The sequence below is a fragment of the Dromiciops gliroides genome, chromosome 2 (assembly GCF_019393635.1).
Source record: "Dromiciops gliroides isolate mDroGli1 chromosome 2, mDroGli1.pri, whole genome shotgun sequence".
In the NCBI taxonomy this organism is placed as follows: Eukaryota; Metazoa; Chordata; class Mammalia; order Microbiotheria; family Microbiotheriidae; genus Dromiciops; species Dromiciops gliroides.
The window spans coordinates 469,811,503-469,834,850 of NC_057862.1; the positions used below are offsets into that span (position 1 = coordinate 469,811,503).

The 23,348-nt window shown below is 39.2% G+C and overlaps 1 protein-coding gene across 1 annotated transcript in view; it reads left to right on the forward strand.

Annotated features, from left to right (window-relative positions):
- The first annotated feature begins 327 nt into the window (after window positions 1-327).
- RAB10 (RAB10, member RAS oncogene family) overlaps window positions 328-23,348 on the forward strand; it is a 91,588-nt gene continuing 68,567 nt past the window's right edge. The window contains exon 1 of the mRNA XM_043984035.1: window positions 328-1,079. Coding sequence (XP_043839970.1) covers window positions 953-1,079 — 127 coding nt within the window. The 5' untranslated portion in view covers window positions 328-952. The remainder of the gene's footprint in view (window positions 1,080-23,348) is intronic.

Consider the following 23,348-nt stretch of genomic DNA (forward strand, 5'->3'; position numbering starts at 1 on the left):
GGACGCTACTCTCGGTCCGGTTGGGTCAAGCCTTCCTCGCTTCACGTTTAGTCAGGCTTATCTTTTCTTTCTAGGGCTCTAGTTCTAATGGGAGGGTCCGGGGTGGGGTGGAGGGAGAATATGTCTAGCGAGGACATTTGCGCTTGCCCAGTCCCTATCGGGGCACTCCACCCACTCTGACACTTCTAAACCTCAGCCTGCCTCCTCCCTCCCCAACCCCCCCCCCGACCAATCAGACGCTGGCGGAGGAGCGCGTGCGCGCACCCCTTCCGTAGGTCGAGGCATTTTAGATAGGCGCGCCAGACTTCCCGACTTCTGGTTTTAGACTGCGCCCGGGTGCGCAGAGGAGGAGGGGCGAGCTTACGCCCATGCGTACGTGCGTGCGCGGGTACGCCGGCGTGAGAGGGCACGGGGAAAAGGTGGTTTGGGCCGGGGCGGTTCAGCTTCCTGTGGCTATGTAGCTGAGGGCTGCCAGGCTCTGGGGTCCCCCGCTGCCGTCGCGTCCTTGCTTGCAATCGCCGCCGCAGCTGCCTCCCCGCGCCAGCAGAGACTTCTCTTCCTCCTGCTCGCCCACCCACGCTCCAAACCCGCCTGCCCGCCGTGGGAGCGTCCCGGCCGAGCAGCCCTGAGGGGGGAGGGGAAGCCATTTTGTCCCGACCGACTCCCCGGAACCGAGTCAGGCGAACGGGAGAGCCGCAGAGCCGCCGCTGCTGCCCCCCGGAGGCGCCGGAGCGAGCCGCCTGTCGGAGCCTCCAGTGCCAGGGCGCTTGGCCGTCGTCCCCGCCCCTGGATCCCCTCACTAGAGCGCGTCCCTTGCCCCCTCACCCTGCCCCGCGCCGGCCGGGGACAAGTAGCCCGGAACCCAAGTGAAGAAGGAGCCCGGGGCGGGTGAGAGTAAGGATCGATCCCGCGGGGCCGCCGGCGGCGAGACCCGGAGCTGCTGCTCCTCCCGATGGCGAAGAAGACGTATGACCTGCTTTTCAAGCTGCTCCTGATCGGGGACTCGGGAGTGGGGAAGACCTGCGTCCTCTTTCGCTTCTCGGACGATGCCTTCAACACCACTTTCATCTCCACCATAGGTAGGTAAGCCTCGGGCAGGGGCTTCCGGGAGCCTTTCGTCCCTGACCCCCCGATCGCCCCTTGGGTGCCGTGGCCTTTGTTTCCGGGACTCCCGAGCCCAGCCCAGCCCAACCCCAGCCGAAGTTGCTCTTTGAATTTTTTGGGGGCGGTGTCTGCCCTTATCTCCCATCCGGTCTTTCGCCTCCCAGTCTTCTTTCTGCCCCTCTAGAGGCATTTAATGAAAAGTTAGAATACCATCATAGTGAGAGGGGATGCTGGCATCTCCCCCCCCCCAACCCCTTTTTTTTCTCCTTCGGTTTTAGTTTGGTTTTTGGGATGTGGGTCTGCAGTTACGACCGCAAGGATGTACGTTGTGGCTGCGTTTTGGTGGTTGGATCCCTTTGAGTCCGTCAGGGCCTCCGTATATAAACCGTGGGACAAAAGAAGAGGTCCCAGATGCTGGGTTTGGATTTTTTTTTAGGCGAATGATTTTAAGTAATTTTAGGGTTGAAACGAAGAGTAATTTGAGCTAGTGGCGCAAGGCCTGCAGCACAGAGTAAGCCATTGAGGCATTCCAAGTTTGGCACTGGACTGTAACCAGACTTTAAAGTGCTCTGATGACATTAATCCATTTCCATTTATCCTTTTCCTTTTAAAGCTTTGACGGTGTGGCAGTTTTCTTACTCTTTGTGCTTTGACTTATGGTGCTAACAGTAAAGTGTCTTTACTCATGTTTCTCCCCTATGTGAGAAAATAATGGGGTTGTAAAAACTTTTTCTTTAAGGTGCCTCTTCACCTCATGTTTCAGAATTGACTGGTGTCCTTGTCAGGATGGTGAAAACACTATCAAAGTATAATTCTCTACAAAACGGGAGGAAAAAGGAATTTATTCCTCCCTAATTCTTGGGAAAGCATCTTCTGATATGGTTGGAAGAATTAATTGTGTTAATGGCACAACTAACCACAAATTGTTTAAGGAACTTGTGTTTAGGTATAAATATTTGGGATGGTAGGTTTCCTTAAATTTAGCTTTGATGTGTTCCTAGGGAAAAACAAACCACCGTAGACATTGTCAAAATGTAAACTGACTTTAAACAATTTCCTGTATATTACTAATATTCCCAGTGATTGTTTGAGAAACACTTAATTTAGTTTATCATGTGAACCCCACTTTACCTAGACAGTGATATAAACTAAAGCTAGATTATGGTTTTATTCATAATTTACCTTTTTATCATCATGACCTTATTTCTTAATTATTGAAATCATATTAGGCCTATTATATAGGTGTATGAGCATTTTACACATCCATCCTTGCCTTTAAAATCTTTGCTTTCTTGTGTAGGGAATAACTGACATTAAATTTGTGCCAGATGCGGTCCATTTCCAGCTGTAGCTGGTTAGTTCAGTTAGTCAGAAATAAGGCTAACAAGATGAGATTTGGATCTCTTGTGGTGCGCAGTTAGCTTATTTATTCCTGTTTGTTGGATCAGCCCTTACTTGGGTCCTGGCATGTCTTTGGTAAGAAGGGATAAAGAATATCAACTTTCTGAGGATCTATGGACACTACTGAAAGAACACATCAAAGCATATTCCCTTTATAATAATTGCATAATTTACAAAAGAGATAGATTTATCTTTTACATTAGGGTTTAGAAAGTACTTTCTAAGCAACTCTTAGTTTTATAGATGAGGAAGCTGAGGTTCAGATATGTCAGTTTCTCCAGGATCACATTAGTTAGGATTCAAACCCAGCACTCTTTGGACTTAAAGCCACTGCTTTTTACTATGCTGTTTCTCTTAAGGCAGTACTTTTCAGATATGTTCTTCTGTCCTCATGAAAATGTGTCAATGGTATTTTCCATTGGGAAGAATAGCATTTAAATAGTATATTCTACAACTCAGTTACCTTAACCTAAAATATCTTTAGATCCAGAATATTACATGTTTATTTTCATTTAGGGCCTTAGGCTGCTTTTAAGAAGGTATAGATTAGATAGGTAAATTCTTGTTTTGTGTTTTTTTGTTTTGTTTTGTTTTGTGTTGTTTTTTTTTGTGGGGCAATGGGGGTTAAGTGACTTGCCCAGGGTCACACAGCTAGTAAGTGTCAAGTGTCTGAGGCCGAATTTGAACTCAGGTACTCCTGAATCCAGGGCCGGTGCTTTATCTTCGCCACCTAGCCGCCCCCTAGATAGGTAAATTCTTAATCAAATTCATGAAACCTTTCAGTGATTGAGATCTAAAAGAACACATGATGTATCGTGGGTTGAGTGACATGCACATTAAACATGCATCTATTGATTACTGCTTTTGAACAATATTTCATTTTTACCAGCTCATTGCCATTTTGAGATATAAGATGGATGCTGACCACCACACACACACACACACACACACACACACACACACACACACACACACACACACACACTCTCTCTCTCTCTCTCTCTCTCTCTCTCTCTCTCTCTCTCTCTCTCTCCCCCTCCCTCTCTCTCTCTCTCCCCCTCTCTCTCTCCCCCTCTCTCTCTCTCCCCCTCTCTCTCTCCCTCTCTCTCTCTCTCTTTCTCTCTCTTACTCACTCACTTACTTAGCTATACTCATTTTACTTGGTTTAAGCCTAAAATTTTGGGCATAGTTGGCATATGTAACTTGTCTAAAAAGTCACATTTTCAGAGCTTAATGGACAAATATGAATTTTATGAGGAAGACTGCATAACCTTTTTATTTTAGAATATTTTTATTTCATCAAGACCAGATTTTGCTGATTTCCAAAGTATAGTAATAGTGAAATTTGGGGGCTTGGTTACTTGGTAAATGGAGTAATATGGCTAGAGTAAGATTATCTAGAAATGTCTCTCTTGTAGGAGTTCCAGAGTGCTTAAGTAAGGCAGAGAATCTCTTTTATTTGGGAGATTTGAAACTACTCTTTTGATACTACCTCTTTATTTGAAAATAGTTAAAATATTTAGAATAAATTTAGAATAAAGTAATGCACACAAAACACCAAGTTACGTCTTTTATTTATCACTTTTTTATTCTTTCCCTGCATCTTTGAATTGAAATTTAGTGTGATGTTATGGTTTTTCAATCAGTTAAAAACAAGACTTGCAGTTATGTAAAGAGGCATACTATATTAACTAGTGTCAGTGATGACAAGCCTGATGTGAGTAACAGTAGACTGAAGAAATATAATACTTATGTTCTAGATTGTTCTTTAGTTTTTTAAAAATATTGATTGTACTTAATTGTTTCCTGAATTTAGGCTTGTTTGTATTCAGATGTTTCTTGAAATTGTTTTTAGAAGAATTACAGCAACACTGATCTTGGTTAAAGGAGTCTTGGAAAAAATAATTGAAGTAGTATAGAGTGACATCTGTTGAGTAAAAAATTCAGGGATAGTGTGGAATAATGGAAAGTGTTCTGAGACCAGAGGGATCTGGAATGGAATTCTACCTCTAGCAGAGGTATTAGTTGTGTGATCATGGACAAATCACTTAACTTTACTAAACCTTAGTTTTCTTGTTTGTAAAGTGAAGAGAATAACTGGTGAACCTATCTTGTTGGGTTGTCGTCAGGCGCTTTTTAAACCTTAAAGCATTATGGAAGTGTTAGCTACTTATTATTCAGTACATTAGTATTTCAAGGATTTATTTCATCAGTGTGGGTATTCCCTCGATAGATTCAGATCACTAATGTCCTCTGTCACCCGTTTTGGAGGTGACCCTGGGTTCTCAAAGTCCATGCCAGGCAGTAGACCACAAGCCCTGACAGCTTTTGCCAAGCTGGAAAGGTTTTGAATATGAGTACAGACATGGACAGGTGGCAGTGTCTGTTATCAAAGATTGGAGGTTGGCTACAGGGTGAGAATTTTTCTGTTTAGCATTCCATGAAGACTACCTACTAACTTATAGAAGGTGATGGTGGTAGCTGCTGCCGTTTTTTTTTTTTTTAAACCAGCAATATGAACTCACAAGATCATTGGCAATTAGGAATGAGAAGTTAATAGAATGGCTTAAGGATGAACTCATTTAATTTAAATCAGCACCTTAAACTCCAAGAGTTGTCTGAAGTAATGAGAAGTTAAGTGACTTGCCTAGGGGTGACATAGTTGGTGTGAGTCAGGGGTGGCTCTTGAACTCAGGTCTTCCTCTTTTCAGACTAGTTTTCTGGTTACTACAACAAACTGCCTGATTTACTTGTTCAAAAAAACTACAAGTTTTCAGAGGTATGTTGGGCAGTAGTGAGGTCTTAAGGTAGAAGGCTTTCTATTCCCTTAGGGTATATATTTTGTCTAGGGAAGAGTTGGTTACTCCAAGTATTGCATTCAGTGAAATACTGACAAAAATACTCTGGAGGCTTCTAGAATGCATACTTTTTACTCAGAGAAGGAAGGGAAAGAACTGGAAGTGATCGTTCCACCTATTAATATAGTTTTTGTTTGTTTTAGTGTTTTTTTTTAAATAAAGAATAAAGGGAGGTAACTAAAACAATAGTTCTCTTTAGTGTATATTCAAGAGTTGTTACTGGTTAGGGAAGTCGGTAATTAAAGCATTTTTCTTTTCCCATTCCTTAGTCTTTCTGATCCTTCACTTTCTTCTGGGAGCTTCATATGGATGTGTATGAATTTTGGTTTTGTATATGCCTGCTGGATCACAGCCATTATCTGCAGGGACATTAGAGATTACTATCATCTCCTTTCTCTCTAGGTGAGCAGACAGATTGGAGAGGTGAGGTGACTCACCTATCAAATAGAATCAAAAGGAAGCCTAGGTTACCTGTTGTTGTTTTTTTTATTCCAGTATTTTCTACCTCACCACCTCTATTATAAAGGAATGTGGTAGTAACTCCATCTCATTCTGTAATTCCATTCACAGTCAAATGAGAAGCTATCTAATAATTCTCCACTTAGTAATTTTTACTTTGTAAGAATGAAATATTCTTTATAATTGCTTCAATAGACATTTCCTATCTTAGTGCAAAATATTAAGTGTTTCTCTGACTTGCCATGCACGTCTGGATTCTAGAGTGGTTTATGAAATTAAGAATCTTTTCCATTGTGGGATCATGTTGGTAGGATTGTTAAATGTTACTATATAGTAATAAGATTGCCCTTTTTTTTTCCTTTGTGGTAGCAGGAGTGTACTGATACCAGGAACAGTTTTGTAAAGTGTTTCATCTTGTGGTTGTTGATCAAGTTGTAGACTGGTTAGCTAGTCTGTTTGGAAGTGTATTTCATGTTGGTGTAAAAATGAATTGCTTATTTAGATTGATGAATAAATATCAAATGTTGACTTTTATCACTTGGGCCTGAGAGTGGGAGGGGGTAGAGGAGAGATTTTGTTTTTTAAAAAGTGAGATGATATATCATCAAGCCAGTTTTTAATTGGTACTGCATATTTAGAGAGAAGATAGCCATAATATGTGAAAGTTGTCAATTATTAAATAGCTTGTTCGAATAGACAATTGATGAAGTCTTACATTTGGATAAATTTAATTTTGAAAAAAACTTGAACTTGAAAGTTTCTTGAAAGAATGTAATATGCGTTTTAAGTAATGAAGTAAAACCATGAAGACATTTGTTTAGGTCTCAAATCTGGACAAACAACATAATTTTCAAGAAAATATTCTAGTGATAGTAGTGTGGAAAAAGTCTGTAGTGGAAGATGTCATCTTCTCCAAGACCCTATAAAACACTGAATCACATGTGAAAAAGATGATTTACTTATTCTGTATCAATGCTTTCGTGGATGGAGAGCTCATCCTACAAGGTTAAACAGTCAGTCAGAAATTCAGCTAGGATTATGAGAGATTCTATGTCCAGAGGAATGAACTTTTGGCACAGTGATTGTCATGGTGAAGAAGTCAGCGTTCTGGCTTACAATATGCTTTTTTGTCATGTTGCCTGTGACCTAAAATGGTATTACCCTGATTATTCACCTGCTTTATTCACTGTTTTTAAAAGTATTTTTTAATATTTTTTCCCTTTGTAATCTAGACTTTCCCCTGTATCCCTCTCCAATCCCTCCCGTGAATGCTATCCTTTAGAAAAAGGTATTTTAAGATGAAAAAAATGAGTAAAACCAACAAACATTGAAAAAGTGGCATTTTATGCAGTTTATTCATTTGACTTCATTGAGAATGTCTTTTTCACTTTTCTTAAAAAAAAAAAATCCCAAACCCAAATCTATACATCCTAAAGGGAAAAGTATTTACTACCATATAGGATACAGTTGTTATTTTTAAAGTTAACCATCTTATATGCATTATTTCACTGGACTCTTGCAAACAACCCTAGGAGATAGAAGTATTACAGTTATCCACATATTACAGATGAAAAACTGAGGGTAAAGTAAGTTAAGTGACTTGGCCTAAGGTTAACCAGCCATTAATTTCACTGGAGGAATTGAAATCAGGTCTTTCTGTCTTCAAGCCCAGTAATCTTATCTACTGTTCTAGGTTGCCTCTCATTCAAAGTAAAGGATAGTGGACTCTGAAAGCAGATCCAAAAAAGCATCAAACAATGATGGTATCATTGAAATAAGTTTAGAACCTACTAAGATGGTTTCTTTGAAAGTGACAACATTTGTGTAAGTTTTGATATGTTTATTAATACCAGAAGGACCAAGCACATGAATTGACACAAACATTTGCTTTGAAATAAAATTTTTCATCCTATCTCTGTTTTCTTTGCTTTTTGGATAAAACCAGTATACTGTGTCAGTTGATGCATTTAATCCTTTGAAGTATTCTTAAACTCAGGCCCTTCTATGATTAAATTAGTCTCTATTTCTGTTGTATGGCATGGGACTGTATTAAGCTGCAGTCTTTGGCCTATAATGTATAACATATACAACAAACTTAAGCAAATCCATAATCTATATAAAGGGGATGAGTGAATTTTTACAATGAGATAGTCATATATTGTATTACTCTGTACACCATTAGGCTGTAGTGCCCAGCACAGTTGTGATTTTTCTAGTTGGAAACCTCTTATTAGGGAATGTTTATTAAGTGCTTTCAACTGGGTATTAAGTTACCAATAAGTAACACCAAGAATTTTGCTCCATTACTGTACAGCTAAGTCTTCCTTTTTTTCTATATAGTCTTACAACTAGTAACTTACCATCCATGCATTGGGCAGGCTTGGATAAGATATAATTTTAATGATGTGTTACTGGAGTAAGTATTTGGTTATGTAGACAAATACTTATGGCTTAGTATATGAATGCAGTTGTAGAATTCAGGAAAAAAAATCCAAGTTGGTGTAAAGTTAACCTTTATGACATACAACATTTATGTGAGTTGTTGTTAGATTATTTTCCAAATGTTGTAGCTATTTTACAGACTATATTTTTTTAAACTTCAAAAGAAGAATAATTTATTTTAATAAACTAGAAAATACAGCTATGTTTCTGTGTTGTCTTTTTTTCCCCTTCAATTTCTTCTCTAAGCATTAGCTTTAAACTTTTTTTTTTAACTTTAAACTTTTAAGTTGCCATATAAATTAACCATCAAGCATTTATTAAACACAATATGTTTCAGGTGCTATGGTAGGCTCTGGGCATGCAATGAAGAAGTGAGATAGTTCTGCCATCAGGGAGCTTGGGATCATAGAACTTAGAGGATCGTAGCTCAAGAGCTGGAAGGGAATTCAGAGGCCATCTAAATCTAATCCAGCCCAACCCTCTTATATTACAGAGGAGGAAACTCAGGCCAGGGGAGTGTTAAATGAATTGCCTAGGTTACCCAGATTGTCTGACTCTAGAACTGATTCTCTGTCCTCTCTATAGTCTTCTGGGGTACTGGAGCTGAGCAGGGGCAGGAGGTGGGGAAGAAGATACATTTTCATTGTCAACAGGTATTTATTAAGTCCTTACTTTGTGTCAAGCTAGTTCAAAGAACTGAAATATAAAGAAAGGCAAAAACTAGATTTAAGAAATTACAGGATAAATAGAATATAAATACTCAGCAATGGGGGGGGGGGGGTTGCATAGGGCTAACAATTGGAGGAATCAGCAAAGGTCCTTGAAGGGAAAGACACTTGAGCCAAACCTTGAAGTGAACTAGGGAATCCCAAAGTAACTGTGTTATATCTGTAAAACTATGTTCAGTTCTGGTTCATTTAAATATATTTAGAAAAATGTAGGGGAACTAGAGAAGTAGAACTGCAATGCTGCTCTTGCATATAATTTCTAAAATATGTGCTTGTACTCTGGCCATCTTCCTCACCCTCCTCCCACTGGAACTGTCACTATGACTCTGGGATCCTGGGTCCTGGTAGATGGGCTTCGCCTTTCCTGCCCTGGAACCAGGTGACCAGGTCTTTTTGAGCTATTTCCAGATCATGCTACTGCTGATTTCTTCTCTCCTCAGTCCCCTCCTTACTTGTTAATTTTCTTTATTAGACTGTAAACTCCTTGAAAGTAGGGACTGTCTTGATTACTTGTATTTTTGCCTCCGTTGTTTTTTTAACACTTTTGCCTCGGAACTTATAGTTAAGCCCTTAGTACTCTCTTCTTTTATCCAGTATCTTGTCTTCTTGCACACCTTAGCTTTTGTTACAATAGCTCTTAGGACTGAATTAAATAATGAACCTTGAAATAGCTGTTACAAAGCCATCTGTTATTAAATGTTATATATTGTCATTACTCTAGCGTACTCAGAGTTTTTAAAATACTTTAAGTTACTTGGGTACAATACTTGTGTATGTATAAACACATAGTTTTTACCAGATATAATGAACTTGTTTTTTTTCCTTTTAGGTGTGTTCCACGAATGATAACTCGTCCACTGTAACAGTAATGGTGGGAAGTGCATTGGTGGTGACTTAGCCATCAAAGGGAAAATGTTTTGCTTGGCTCACAGAGAGGGAGATTAATGTCCAGTGAGCTAGAAGGTAAGTTGGGGCTAGGTTGTGAAGCTTTTGGAAAAGCTAAACAGAGGAATTTGTATTTTGTCCTAGAGGCAATGGAAAGCCACTGAAATGATTTCAGAAGAGGGTCACATGGTCAGACTCTATGCCTAATGAAGATTACTTTGCCAGCAAACTACAGGATGGACTGGAGTGGTCATAGACTTTACGGCAGGGGAACCAATTGGGAAGTTGTTGAAATAATTTAGATGACAGCTGACAAGAGCCTGAGCTAAATGTGATAGCTGTATGAGTGGAGAGGAGTCAGATGTGAAAGAGTTGTAAAGGTAGAATGACAAGATTAGTCATTTGAGATGTATAATGAGTTGAGGATAATGCTAATTTTTATGAACCTTAAACACTGGAAAGATAGTGGATCTTTCAGAAGAAATAGGGAAATTTGGAAGAGGGTGGGGCAGATTTGGAGCATACTGAGAATGGGTTCCAATATTTTAGACATCTCTGGAACATCAAGTTGAAAGTGTCAGTAGGCAATGGTGGGACTGAAGCTTTGGGGAGATATTAGGATAAATATGTAGATGTGCATTGATGAGGATAATTAAACCTAAGAGAGCTGATGAAGTACTAAGAAAGGAAAATTAGAAGAGGGGAGGGCCCAGGATATAACCTGGGGAACCAATTTTAAGTTAAGGGTATGATATGGATAAAAATCACTAAGGAGTGATTAGGACAGGTAGAATGTTAACAAAGTGTTGAGAGTATCAAGGAGGAGAGAGAGGTTAATAGTGTCAAGTGCGGTTGATAGGTTGAGAAGAATTAGGACTTAGAAAAGCTATCAGAGTTGAGAATCAGAGGGAAAGATATGATTAAATTCTTATAAGCCATGAATGGAATGGAGAAAGTAGAAAGACTTGTTCACCAAATCCCTAAATAAGATGAAGAGGTACCTTTGAAAACTTGATATAGACAAGTTTAAGGGCAAATAAAAATACACTTCCCACAGGAGTGTGTAGTAAGTTTGTGAAACTCTATCCCAAAAGATATTACCAGAAGTTAATAGATTTTTTTAGAAAGTGTTTGGACAAATTTATGAAAGAGAAGTTGATGTAGAATTAATCTTTTGAGGTTAGTGTCAGGGCAGGAAAGCATGTCCTTTGTCATTTCCCTTGGGACCACTTTTGGCCAACAGAACTGTGTGAGCTTGGTAGCTCACAGTTCAGATCTAGTTTGGAGTTTTTATGTTTTATAAATAAGGGCTGGTGGGGAGAAAATAAGCATTTACATACTGTCTTCTATGTGCCAGGCACTGTGCTAAGCACATTACAAACATTACTTCATTTGATCCTTACAACAACCCTAAGGTATCACATTTTACAGTTGAGGGAACTGAGGCAATAACCTTGCTTAGAATCACACAGCAAGGATCAGTAATATGTTCCAAAGAAGACTTTTAAAAGTGGTGATTTCTTTTGTAATGGCATTTTATGATTTACGAATTGGATTATTCATTTTGGTTCACATATTGCAATTTTTAAATTACAGGTTGATGGCAGTAAGTGCATGCTTAGGATTCAAAAAGTATAAAGGAAAAAAGTGGGGCATTTCGAAGCATATAGTCTAAGTGATCTTTAATTTTGTTATCAGTTTCATAATTGCAAGTTGATTCAACACTCCTGAGTGCTGTCTGAGTCAGATTAAAATGTAATTGGGAAATATTTAACAAGAAACATTTAAAAATACTACAAAGCATAGATAATATTACATTTTTAAACATGTGGCCCTCAGGGAACCTTATGTATGATTTAGTGGCCCTATTTTTATTTGAGTTTGACACCATTGCTCTAGGTAACTCTCTCTCAGACTTAGTCAGAGAAGGTGCTGATCGACCTTGGTAGGGGAAGTTTGCCCACCCTTCACTTCCCCATATGAACTAGTGAAATAACAGGTACAGTCCCTATTCCTAGCCTAATAACTTTTAAAATTAATAACATTTTCTTATTATCTAGTTTGTGTTTGGAAATGATTTTAAAATGCCCCTGTAGTCTTGATCTGGGGACAGATGTGTCATTTGGAATTTTTCTTAGTTGGCTGTTCTAAGCAAATTTAAAATGCCCCTGTAATTTTGATCTAGGGACACATGACACTTGGAATTTTTCTTAGGTGGCTATTCTAAGAAAATAGCCTTTTTAGATTCACAGAAGTGGGGAAGGATCATCCTTGTGAAGTTTATGCTTCGGGAACCAGCATCAAGTATAGTGTCTCTCCCCGTATACCCCCCCAGTAAACTGGCTGTTTTAGGTCTGCCTTCAACTTTGACAGTACAGTTTATTGAACCCACTTGCCAAGCAATAGTTAGGGTAGACAATAGTGACTTTGATGCTTATACATTTGTATTCTTCCCATAAGAATACTTCCTTCTATGTATCCATAAGACCAGAACTCCTAAAATTCTCAAGAATGTAATGTTCTTTTCAACCATGGCATTCTCCCCTTTGTCTAAGACATGCTCATTTGTTGACTGCGACTCCCTCTTCTGCTTTATGTGAATATTAGTGAATTAAAACTATTTTACAGATTTGTCAGGTGTTGAGCTTAAAATGTCGTGGTTGAATGAGTTTCAAATGGAGATACTTTACAAAATGTAAAATGCTTTTAAAACTACTTCTATTTCTGTGTGTTTTTTTTAAATAGATGGGGACCAGTGAGATAAATTAATTTATTTTCCCTGTGGTGTTGAAAGGTTTTGTATGCTACTTGAGCTTAGACCTTCATTTGAATAATTTGTGGTTTTTTGTTTGTTTTTTGTGAGGCAGTGAGGGTTAAGTGACTTGCCCAGGGTCACACAGCTAGTAAGTGTCAAGTGTCTGGGGCAGGATTTGAACTTAGGTCCTCCTGAATCCAGGGCCAGCACTTTATCCACTTCCACACCTAGCTGCCCCGTGAATAATTGTTGACTTAACAATTTGAACATCATGTGAAGTTTGCCATTAAGTCTTTCTCCTTAAAATTACCTTCCTCAAAAGGCAGTATTTCTGTTATGTCATTATCATGTGTTGATTCATAGACTTTGAGATGCATGGTGGCATAGTTTTGCAGTTTGACTCATTTCTTTGTATGGAGTGAATCAATTCATATACTTGTAACATAACAAAGTAACTTTCTTCATTTAGATAGCTTTTGGTTCCCTTTAAAATATCCTTGTAATTTATCCTCGTGTAATTAGCAAATATGTGTCTATGGAAGTTTACTTTATATCATGCTGTATGGGTTTTTTTGTTTCTAATTAATTTTTTTTTTTTTTAGTGAGGCAATTGGGGTTAAGTGACTTGCCCAGGGTCACACAGCTAGTAAGTGTTAAGTGTCCGAGGCTGGATTTGAACTCAGATACTCCTGACTCCAGGGCCGGTGCTCTATCCACTGTGCCACCTAGCTGCCCCTCTAATTAAATTCTAATGAAGTAAGGAGCTACAAATAAAAGTTAAAGGAAAATCCTTTCATTAATCATTTAATTAATTATTTGAATCTTTTTTACCCTCCATTTCATTTTCGAGTCCTCACCATCCAAAAAATATATATAATAGCTGATTTTTATGTGGTACTTTATGGCTACTTACTGCTTTATATATTTTATCTGAGTATCATGATAATCTTGTGTATAAGGTAGTTTTAAGTATTCTGATCGCTATTTTTTTTTGTTTGTTTTTTTAGTGAGGTAATTGGGGTTAAGTGACTTGCCCAGGGTCACACAGCTAGTAAGTGTTAAGTGTCTGAGGCCGGATTTGAACTCAGGTCCTCCTGACTTCAGGGCCGGTGCTCTATCCACTGTGCCACCTAGCTGCCCCTCTGATCGCTATTTTTGAGGTGAAGAAACTGAAACTCAGAGATAACTTACTAAAGGTTAGATACAATGTGGCAGAAACAGAACTCAGAACTAATAATTTTTTCCATTTCAAGTATAAAAGATTGAAATTAGCTAGTAAAAATAATTCCAACAAGTATTTTTTGAAAATTCTTCATTGATTCACTTACATTTACAAATATGTCTACCACCCCCACCCACGCAGAGAGCCATAACAGGGTAAATGAGAAAACAGCAATTAAATTAACAGTAAAACCAACCAGGAAAGCAACTGAGGCCACTGTATAAGTAGCATTCCACACTTAGATTCACATTCTGCAAAGAAGGCAATGATGCCAAAAGCATCACTTAACCAAAGGATCTAAAGAGTGTGGGGGACCAGTTTTTAATTGGGGAGTGAGGCTGGCTGCAATATTGGGGCAAGGAAGGAGACCGGCAGCCTCCCTCAAAACAGAGCAGGATTTATTTAACAAGAACGAACTTAAAACAAAACAAAACAAAACAAACCACAAACAGGATCAGTAGGATCAAGGGAAAGGGAAATTATACAACCTGAATAACACCACCGCCCAGGAATCAGCTGAGAATACACAGCAGTCCTGTCCCCTTCCAGTTAGAATGGCAAATCTCCTCCCTTCTTCCCAGCTGACCCCAGACAGCCCCCAGCCAATTGGTTGGCTGCTCTGACAGTCACATGACTGCCCTCACTAGGCTTCCAATCATAATTTTGCCAGGTCCATGTAGGCATCAGTGAGTGGTGATGAGGTGAGGTGCCAGTGCTATGGCAATGGCTACAACTAGTGGGTGGAGCACCAGGACGTTTGCGGAGCCCCAGAGGCCAGTGCGCTCACAGAAGTTTTTTTTTTTTTTAATTCTAGCCAAAAGATGGGGATCACAAAAACCTCAAATAACAATTCTTTATAAGAGAAATTGAAGGCTTCTCCATCTTTAGGTTCCTAGAACCTCTTGTTTAATTTATTCTGAGAGAGTCTCTTCTGGAATTGTTTTTATTGTTTGTTTAGGGACCTTAGGGTGGGTTCTTTCTCCTTTTTCTTACTTTGTGATTGTGTTACCAGTTGGTATATTTTGCTGTCTTTGTGGTTTCAGTTAAAGGATGTATAAACAGACAGGTATGGTGGGAAATCCAAAAGGTGATGTGCTGTAAAAAAGCAAATGATAAACAGAAAAGCTAACATGACATAAACCAGTCATCTGGAGGTGGATAGCATCTTTTGGATTTCCCACCATTACTGAAAGTTAAAAATAGTAAAGTAGCTTTTTTCATTTCTTATCCTTTCACCTAAATGGAAATTAGAATGTAATTTTTTTCTATTTTACTGTCTTTTGCTTTATCAATTTGTCTACCAGCTTCTGACACTACCTTAACAATATCTCTTCTTAATTCCTATTATGTCCACATGTTGACATAATATCCCTTTTCCCCCCTGATTGTCCTTTGTTTGGATTATTGCATATTATCCTAGGACTAGAAATTCATCTCTTGTTTCTCAAATGTTATAACAAAGCCTTCAGCTCTGCTGCTACCTCTTTTGGACCTTGTGTAATTCTATTTACTTTACTGATGCACCCTAAAAACCACTTTACCATTTGCTGCTAAGTCCTTAAAGGACCTGCCATCTAAATTTTCCTAATATATACTGTCTCCCCATATGTTAAAATGTGTAAGTTCATTGAGAGCAGAAACTGGAGGGGGGGGGAGGAGAGAGAGAGAGAGAGAGAGAGAATGAGAATGAACTAACTATCATGCTACACAAACATCATTTGAAAAGAAATCGGGTGATTTGTACAAGATGAGAAGAGGGGGTAAGATTTCTGGCTTCAAGGGCTGTCATATGGAAGAAATTAGACTTCTGTTTATCTCTAGAGGGTAGAAATAGGAGCAGTTAGTGAAAGTTGCAAACCAGGCATGTTTTGACTTTATGGAAAGACAAACTTCCTAACTATTGGAATGAACTGTCTCAGGAGATAAAGTGGGTTCCCCATGGCTGGAATTTTTCAAATGAAAGTTAAATGGGCCTTGTGTCAGCCTGGCATCCAGCCTCTGTTTTTGTGCCAAAGCCTTCACATTGAGCCCTGAATCAACTCTAGATCTGACCACCCACCCCCTAGCCTCTAGTTTCTCTTGCCTGGCAAGCTCTATATCAATTTAAGAATCAGCCATCTGTCTTATTAGCTCTGTCTCTAGAGCCTTTCTATTGTGTTCAAAAGGCCAGACCCACCTACTGCTGGCATCCTATCTCTTGACTGCCTACTCTTATACTCTGTGAGCTGGGTCTTCTGCACACCACAAGGTTGGATCTTGAGGGAGGACCTAGAACAATTTCAATGGTTAGCATACTCCTATCTCCTTATATTTCTTTGTCCCAGTGATTCTGAACCTTTAGATGCGGATGAAAAAACCCTCATTCCCCGTACCTGTTTGCTCCTCTCCATATCTGCTGCTCAAGTGATCCACTCCAGTTCTACCCATGACCCCTTGTTCTATTGCCAGTAAATCCTTAACTAACTTCAGCTTTGCATGATTCCCACCACTGTCTTTCCTTGTTCCTGTTCACATGTTGTTAAATAGAGCTGGAGAAGATCTTGGAATTATGTTTAGAATACAGATTTGTGATATATGATATATATGTATCATATATATCTCATATATATATATATGTGTGTGTGTTATATAATCTCTACTGACCCTCACTGAAACAAGGTAATCCTTCTTCACTTCCTTGATTGATTCACTGCTTCATCATAGCACCTCTTCCAAACATCCCAATGTCCCCATAAAACTCCCACAGCACCCACTTCCTCTGCTGAGGTCTTTGCCTTATACTTCACTCCCCAAATGGAGGCCATTTGCTTTATTAGCCATAAGCTTCCTGATCTTATACCACTCAGATATCTTTCTCTACTGTCTCCTTCCACTGTCACACATACATATGTGGCCTTCTTCTTACCAAGGCCAAACCTTCTACATGTAACCTTGATCCCATACACTCTCATCTTTTCCAGCAGATTGTTCCCTATATCATTCACAGCTTCTCACTAATCTTGAATGTCTACTGGTTCCTTTCTTGCTGCTTATAGACACACCCATATTTTCCCTGTCCATACAAATTCTCACTTGCTCCAGCCATCCCTTCTATTTGTCCTATATCTCAGCTCCCCTTGACTGAACTCCTTGAAAGTGATCTACAATCAGTGCCTCCACTTCCTCTCCTCTCACTTCTAAACCTTTGGTGGTTTGACATCTTACCTTATTCAAATACAACTCCTTTCCAAAGTCACCAGTGATCTCTTAATTGCCAAACTTTAATGGGCTTCAGATACCACTGTCAAATACCTATCTTTTAGATATTTTCCTTTGAGGTTTTCATGACGTTGCTTACTCTTAGTTCTCTTCTTGTGTGTCTGATCATTCTTTCTCCTTCTCCTTGGGGAGAGGAAAGAAGTCTTCAGCTTAGGTTATGCCCACTAACTGTAGATGTCCCCTAATGCTTTGTCTTGGGCCCTCTTCTCTTCTTCCTCTGTACAATCTCATTTGGTGACTTTACGAGCTCTTGTGAGTTCATTTATCATCTTTGTAGGAATGATTCTCAGTATCCTGCCCATGTCTCTTTTCTGAGCACCAGTCCTGCATTAACTAATTGGCTTTGGGACATTTCAGACGGTTTCATAGGTTTCTTCAAACTCAGTAGGTCCAAAACAGAATTCATTATACTTTTCAAAAACCCACTCCCAGATAAAGCACTGGCCTTGGATTCAGGAGGACCTGAGTTCAAATCCAGCCTCAGACACTTGACACTTAACTAGCTGTGTGACTCTGGGCAAGTCACTTAACCCTTATTGCCCTGCAAATAAATAAATAAATAAATAAATAAAAAGACCTGCATGTGTATTATAAAAAAAGGGGGGGGGCAGCTAGGTGGCACAATGGATAGAGCACTGGCCCTGGAGTGAGGAGTACCTGACTTCAAATCCGGCCTCAGACACTTAATACTTACTAGCTGTGTGACCCTGGGCAAGTCACTTAACCCCAATTGCCTCACTAAAAAAAAAAAAAAACAAAAAAAAACCCCACTCCCCTTCCCATCTTTCTATTACTGTCAAGGTCATCCCCATTTTCTTAGTTATTCAGGCTCACAACCTTGGTGTCATTCCCAACTCCTTACACTCACACAACATATTCAATCTATTGACAAGTCTTGTTACTTTTACCTTCACATTTTTTGTTTATGTCTCCTTTCCACTTACACAACCACCAGCCCTGGTGAAAGCCCTCCTTGCCTTAGCCTGGATTGCTGAAATTGTTTTCTAATTGGTTTCACTGCTTCAAATCTCTCTTTTCTAATCCACCTTCCTTCTGCTCACCTGCCACAGTGATATTCTTAAAGCATAAGTGTGACCATGTCACTGTGCTCCTCACCCCTGCTCCTAGAAAGAGCTCCAGTGGTTGGTTCCCTTTTAACCTCCAGGATCAACTATAAAACTAATAAATTCTTGTTTATTGACTGATTTCTTGTCAAGATATCATCGAGGTAAGTAGCGTTTATATACAGGCTGGATTAAGGGACCTTTGAGTTCCTTAGGAGTATACATATCCTTATAACCATCCTACTTTGTGTACATTTATCCATGTGTGTTTATGTATCTTACCTCTGACTTTTAAACTCCTTCAGGACAAGGTGTGTATATCTCTTTTTAATTTTGTGTCCCAAGTAATTGCATTTAATTAGGTGATTTATTAAATATTTTTCATTTTTAGTATTTTAGAAATGCACACGAGACTAAGGCTGTGAGTTGTCAAAGCTGGTAAGTAGCAGTTAGGATTTGAAGCCAAATTTATGTATTTTGGGACCTACATGGGGGGGCATGGGGAGGAGAATTCAGGACGTATACTACTTCTGAGAGACAGCAGTTCACAACATTCATTCTAAAACTGGGAAACTTATCATCCTGTTACTCACGAGTCCAAATACTTTCAAATACCATCTCATGTCCTCCTAACATTTACCTGTTCTTCCAAATTACCTCTCTCATTCTTTATAAATTATTTCATACTTTTAAGTATTTTCTAGCATAGCATAGATACATCATGAACCCCAGTGTGAAAGATTGACTTCCTTTGTTTACTTATTTGAAGGTAAATTCCTATTATGACTAGTGACATTTCAAATAAAGATTCTGTATTGGCTCTTTTCTGCATGCCCCCATGGCTCATACAAATAGACCTTTGTTTATCTGAGTATAGTGACATCTATTTAAACAGCAGTCCTGTAATTCAGTTCAGTTTAACATGCATTTATTAGAATAAATACTTTTTCTAGTAATATGTAACAATTACTATAGAGTGAAACTTGGTGGCTACTACTTGCCTGAGCTTTGAGTAGTTTTATTACATTCCTTCAGTTAACCTTCAACTCCACTCATTCTTCCTTCCATGAAATTTATGCTAATACCTGAATTAAAAAACCACTGAAACTTGTTTCCAAATTACTTGCTACAATAGAACATACAAAAAGATCCAAGAACTAAGAGAAGAAAAGGGATGGGGAATGAAGTACCTGTGTATGTAATAATACTTTCCTCCTCTTCCGGCATCAGACCACTCTTATTTTTTTCTTGTTGATATGGGTAGTACCCAGATTCTCATCTCTATGTCCTACGAACTAGTAGTCACAGCAGAATTACCTACTTTTAGAGTTGAAAAAAGGAACCTACACAGAAATTAGAAGCAAGGCGCTAGTAACAAAGGTTGATAAAATAATGTGGTATAATTCTGTAAGAATAGTATTAAGAATGCTACCACTAAGAAAAAGCAATTTGGAGAGGAAAACTAAGAACATTTTGTTAAGAAGTATGTTTCTAAAGCCCTGTTGGGGAAAAGAGAGGAGATTATCTTCCATTCTTACTTTGCATCTGTTTTCTCATTGCTCACATGATTCTTCAAATACTTGTTCTTCTTGAGACAAGGTGGCAACACTGGAAAAGTAATCAGTGGAACTTTAAAGATAGGTTTAGGTTTTTTGGAAAGAAAACTTCTTCGAGCTATTCTAAAGGTAGCATGCCTCAACAATTGTTGGGTTTCTCTCTAGAGGTGTTTGGTTAAAAGCTGGATGGGGGCAGCTAGGTGGTGCAGTGGATAGAGCACCGGCCCTGGAGTCAGGAGTACCTGAGTTCAAATCCGACCTCAGACACTTAACACTTACTAGCTGTGTGACCCTGGGCAAGTCACTTAACCCCAATTGCCTCACTAAAAAAAAAAAAAAAAGCTGGATGACTGCTTGGTGGGGAGTTGTTGCAGAAGATGTTCTTGTTCAAGTAGGTATTAGACTAAATGCCCCCTGAATTTCTGAAACTTTATGAATGAATGCATTAAAACTAACTGTTCTATGGAGGCAGCTATGCCCATCATACTATATTTGAAAATTTGTTATGTGAAAAAAGGATCAGATAGCTACTATTGGGCTCCTAAATCTCTTCTCCAATCTGAATATCCCTCTTTTTCAAAGACAGCTTCCTGCCAACCAGGAATCGTTTCTGCTTCTTTCTTTTTGATATTATCATAATATTTTCTTTGAGCCTATATGGTGCAGTTGGATGTTTAGCAAGAACTGAGTTGTGGGGAAATCCCAAGGAACAACTATGAATAGGTAAATTGTAACTCACTTTAGCCTGTTCTAGCTTCACATGGTATTCAGACTTTTCCATTCGTCTCTCACCTCCTTACCTTTGCACTTGCTGTCTCTCAAGCTGTAAATGTTGGCGTTCACTTTACTGCAGTGCCCTTTGAGGGTCTGCTCAGGAGTCACACTCCATCATCTCCATCATGGTATATTGCATGTACTAACTTAGCTGGGAACACATATCCCTTTATCGGAATGTAAGCTCCTTGAGAACAAGGATTATGTCACTTGTGTATTTGTATCTCCAGTGCCTACAGTGCCTGGCAGATAGTAGGCATTTAATAAATGCTGGTTGTTTCCCCATCCCCATCCCCATGCCCAAATTTCTGTAGCCCACTTTAAAATATTTTCTTCGGGGTCGTTGACTCTGCTTGGTCTTGCCATGGGTGCTCTGGGTTCTTGTTCTGACCTCCACCTCTTTGGATCTTTTAGGTTCCAAACACCAGATCTCAAGAGCCCCTTCTCTTGCATCCTAGGAGACAATGTTAGGAATAGTAGAGCTGGGCTGTCAATATCTAAGTTCTACATCACCTCCCTGCTTAGTACTGCAACTGATTGAAAGCTTTGATACATTTTTGCTTTTAGTAAGTAGCAAAGTAGTAGTGTTTATTTTTAACATTTTAACTACTTAAGGAGAGATAAGGGTGGGGGGTGGAGTTATAGTAGGTGGAGAATTAGGTTTAGAGTCAGGAAGACCTGAGTTTTTCTGACAAAATGCTAGCACTGTGACCCTAGGCAAATTACTTAACTTGTCTGTTGCCTAGGCAACTTGCAAAGAGTGTAGGTTATAGACAAGACTATAATCTGCTTGGTAGAATAAGTTTTCCACACCAGGAATTTCTTCTTTGATTGGGGGTTGGGGGATGGGGTCATTGGAGACAGCCGCTGAATAGCTAAGAATTAATCGTGATAGAAAATCAGTTAGGAAAAGGTGGTATTTTATTAAGCACCTACTCTGTGCCAGGCACTGTGCCATGTGCTTTATAAATATTATCTCACTTGATCCGCTAGTGATTGTAGAGTGGTGAATGCTAGATTTTTTGGTGGAGACTCAGAGAAAGCCTAAATTGTTGTGTTTGACATGCTGCCTAAAAGAAGCACCAGTAAACAAACATCTGGTTGAAGTGACCAATGGTAAAGACAAAGTACTAGTAGGAACAGAACTTTTTAGGAAATAGAAGATGAGCACAGATAAAGAGATGCATATGAGGAAGACATTAGAAATTTCTACTGCATATAATATGTTAATAAGTGCAGGCAATATAGCCCAAGTTGTGTAAATCAGTGCTGAAGAGGTTATAGGCTATTATAATAGCCTCCTGGTTTATCACTTTGAATCCACCCTCTCCCCTTCCCAGTCTATCATCCACAGTCTTCCAGAGTGATTTTACTAAAGCACAGGTTTGATAGATCCTTGCTCAAGAAGCTTCAGTGTCTCACTGTTACATCCATGAGTAAGTACAAAACCTCCTTTATTCGTAATTTAAAGTCTTTCCCAATCTTGCTTTAGCCTGTTTCCAGACTCATTACACATTACTCCCCCTCACAGACTCAGTGTTCCAGCCTACCTGCTGTTCTTTCCCTACTCTGTACAAGAAATGTCAATTCCCAAGTGCCCAGTTTTTCACAGGCTGTCTTCCATGCCTGGAATATTCTTCTTCCTCATCTTTATCAGTAGGCATCCTTAGCTTCCTTTCAAGGTACAAACTCAATGCCACCTTCTACAAGAAGTCTTTCTTGGTTCTCATTGTAGTTGGGATTTCCCCATGGAATTATTTTGCATTTACTCATATGAGTTGAATCTCCCCAGTAGAATGTAAGCTCCTTAGAGTGGGGACTATTTTATTTTATTTTTTTGGTATCCCAGGAGTCTGGCTTTTGTAGGTGCTTGGGATTGTTCTGTGATTTTATCGATGTTGGTATTCCTTCAGATGTCCATATTGAAACTCATTTGGAATCTATGCAGTTTCAAAAGATCTAGAGGAAGTCTCCTAGTACATTGGGAGGATTCTCTGTGGAATACTTGCTAGACATGAACAAGAATAGACTAATCCTTTTTTAGGCCTACTTTTTCATTGAAATCACAGAGTATTAAAATTTGTTTATATAATTTGGAGGGTCTTGAGTTCTTGGTAGAATTTTTATACTTTCCCAATTTGGAGTTATCTTCATGGTAGTTTTTTGAAAATCCTTCTCATAAGCATCTTGAGTAGGACTTCTGTGGAAATGAAATATAAATGCATTTCAAAGCATTATTGCATTCAGAGTAACTTTATCATTATATATTTTTGTACTTGTTGGATACTGATGGTATTGTTACTGTTCTGGGAGTCCAAAACTTGTGTTGTTTAAAAAAACTTAAAAGAAGACCTCTTCACATTCAGTGTTTGATTATGCCTCTAAAACCGCTTTCATCTCTAGTTATTTGTCAAAGACTGTCTTGTCAAAAGCAGCAGTGGGACAGGACTGTAGTAGTTTGTACCATCGATGGCACCTGACAGCCAACTCTTACTAATTAGAGGTTCAGGTAAGATCATAGGACTATAGATCTAGAGGTGAAAGGGACCTCAGAAGCCATGTAGGCCAGCTGCCTCTTGGTGAGCAAACTAAGGCTTATGGAGGTTGTAATTTGCCAAAACCTCACAGGTAGATTTCAGAGGCACAATTTGGATGTAGGTCTTCCAAGTACAGAGCTTGCAGACCGCATTGGAGTGTCATTGGCAGAGGCTGATTGTCCTTGCTCTTTTTTTGTACCACCTGCTGTGTGTATAGATAGCCTTGGGTCTGCAGGTACTTATTGCAGCCAGAAGGAACAGAGATCTACTGGTGAACTTTTATGATGATTGATGCAATTTATTTT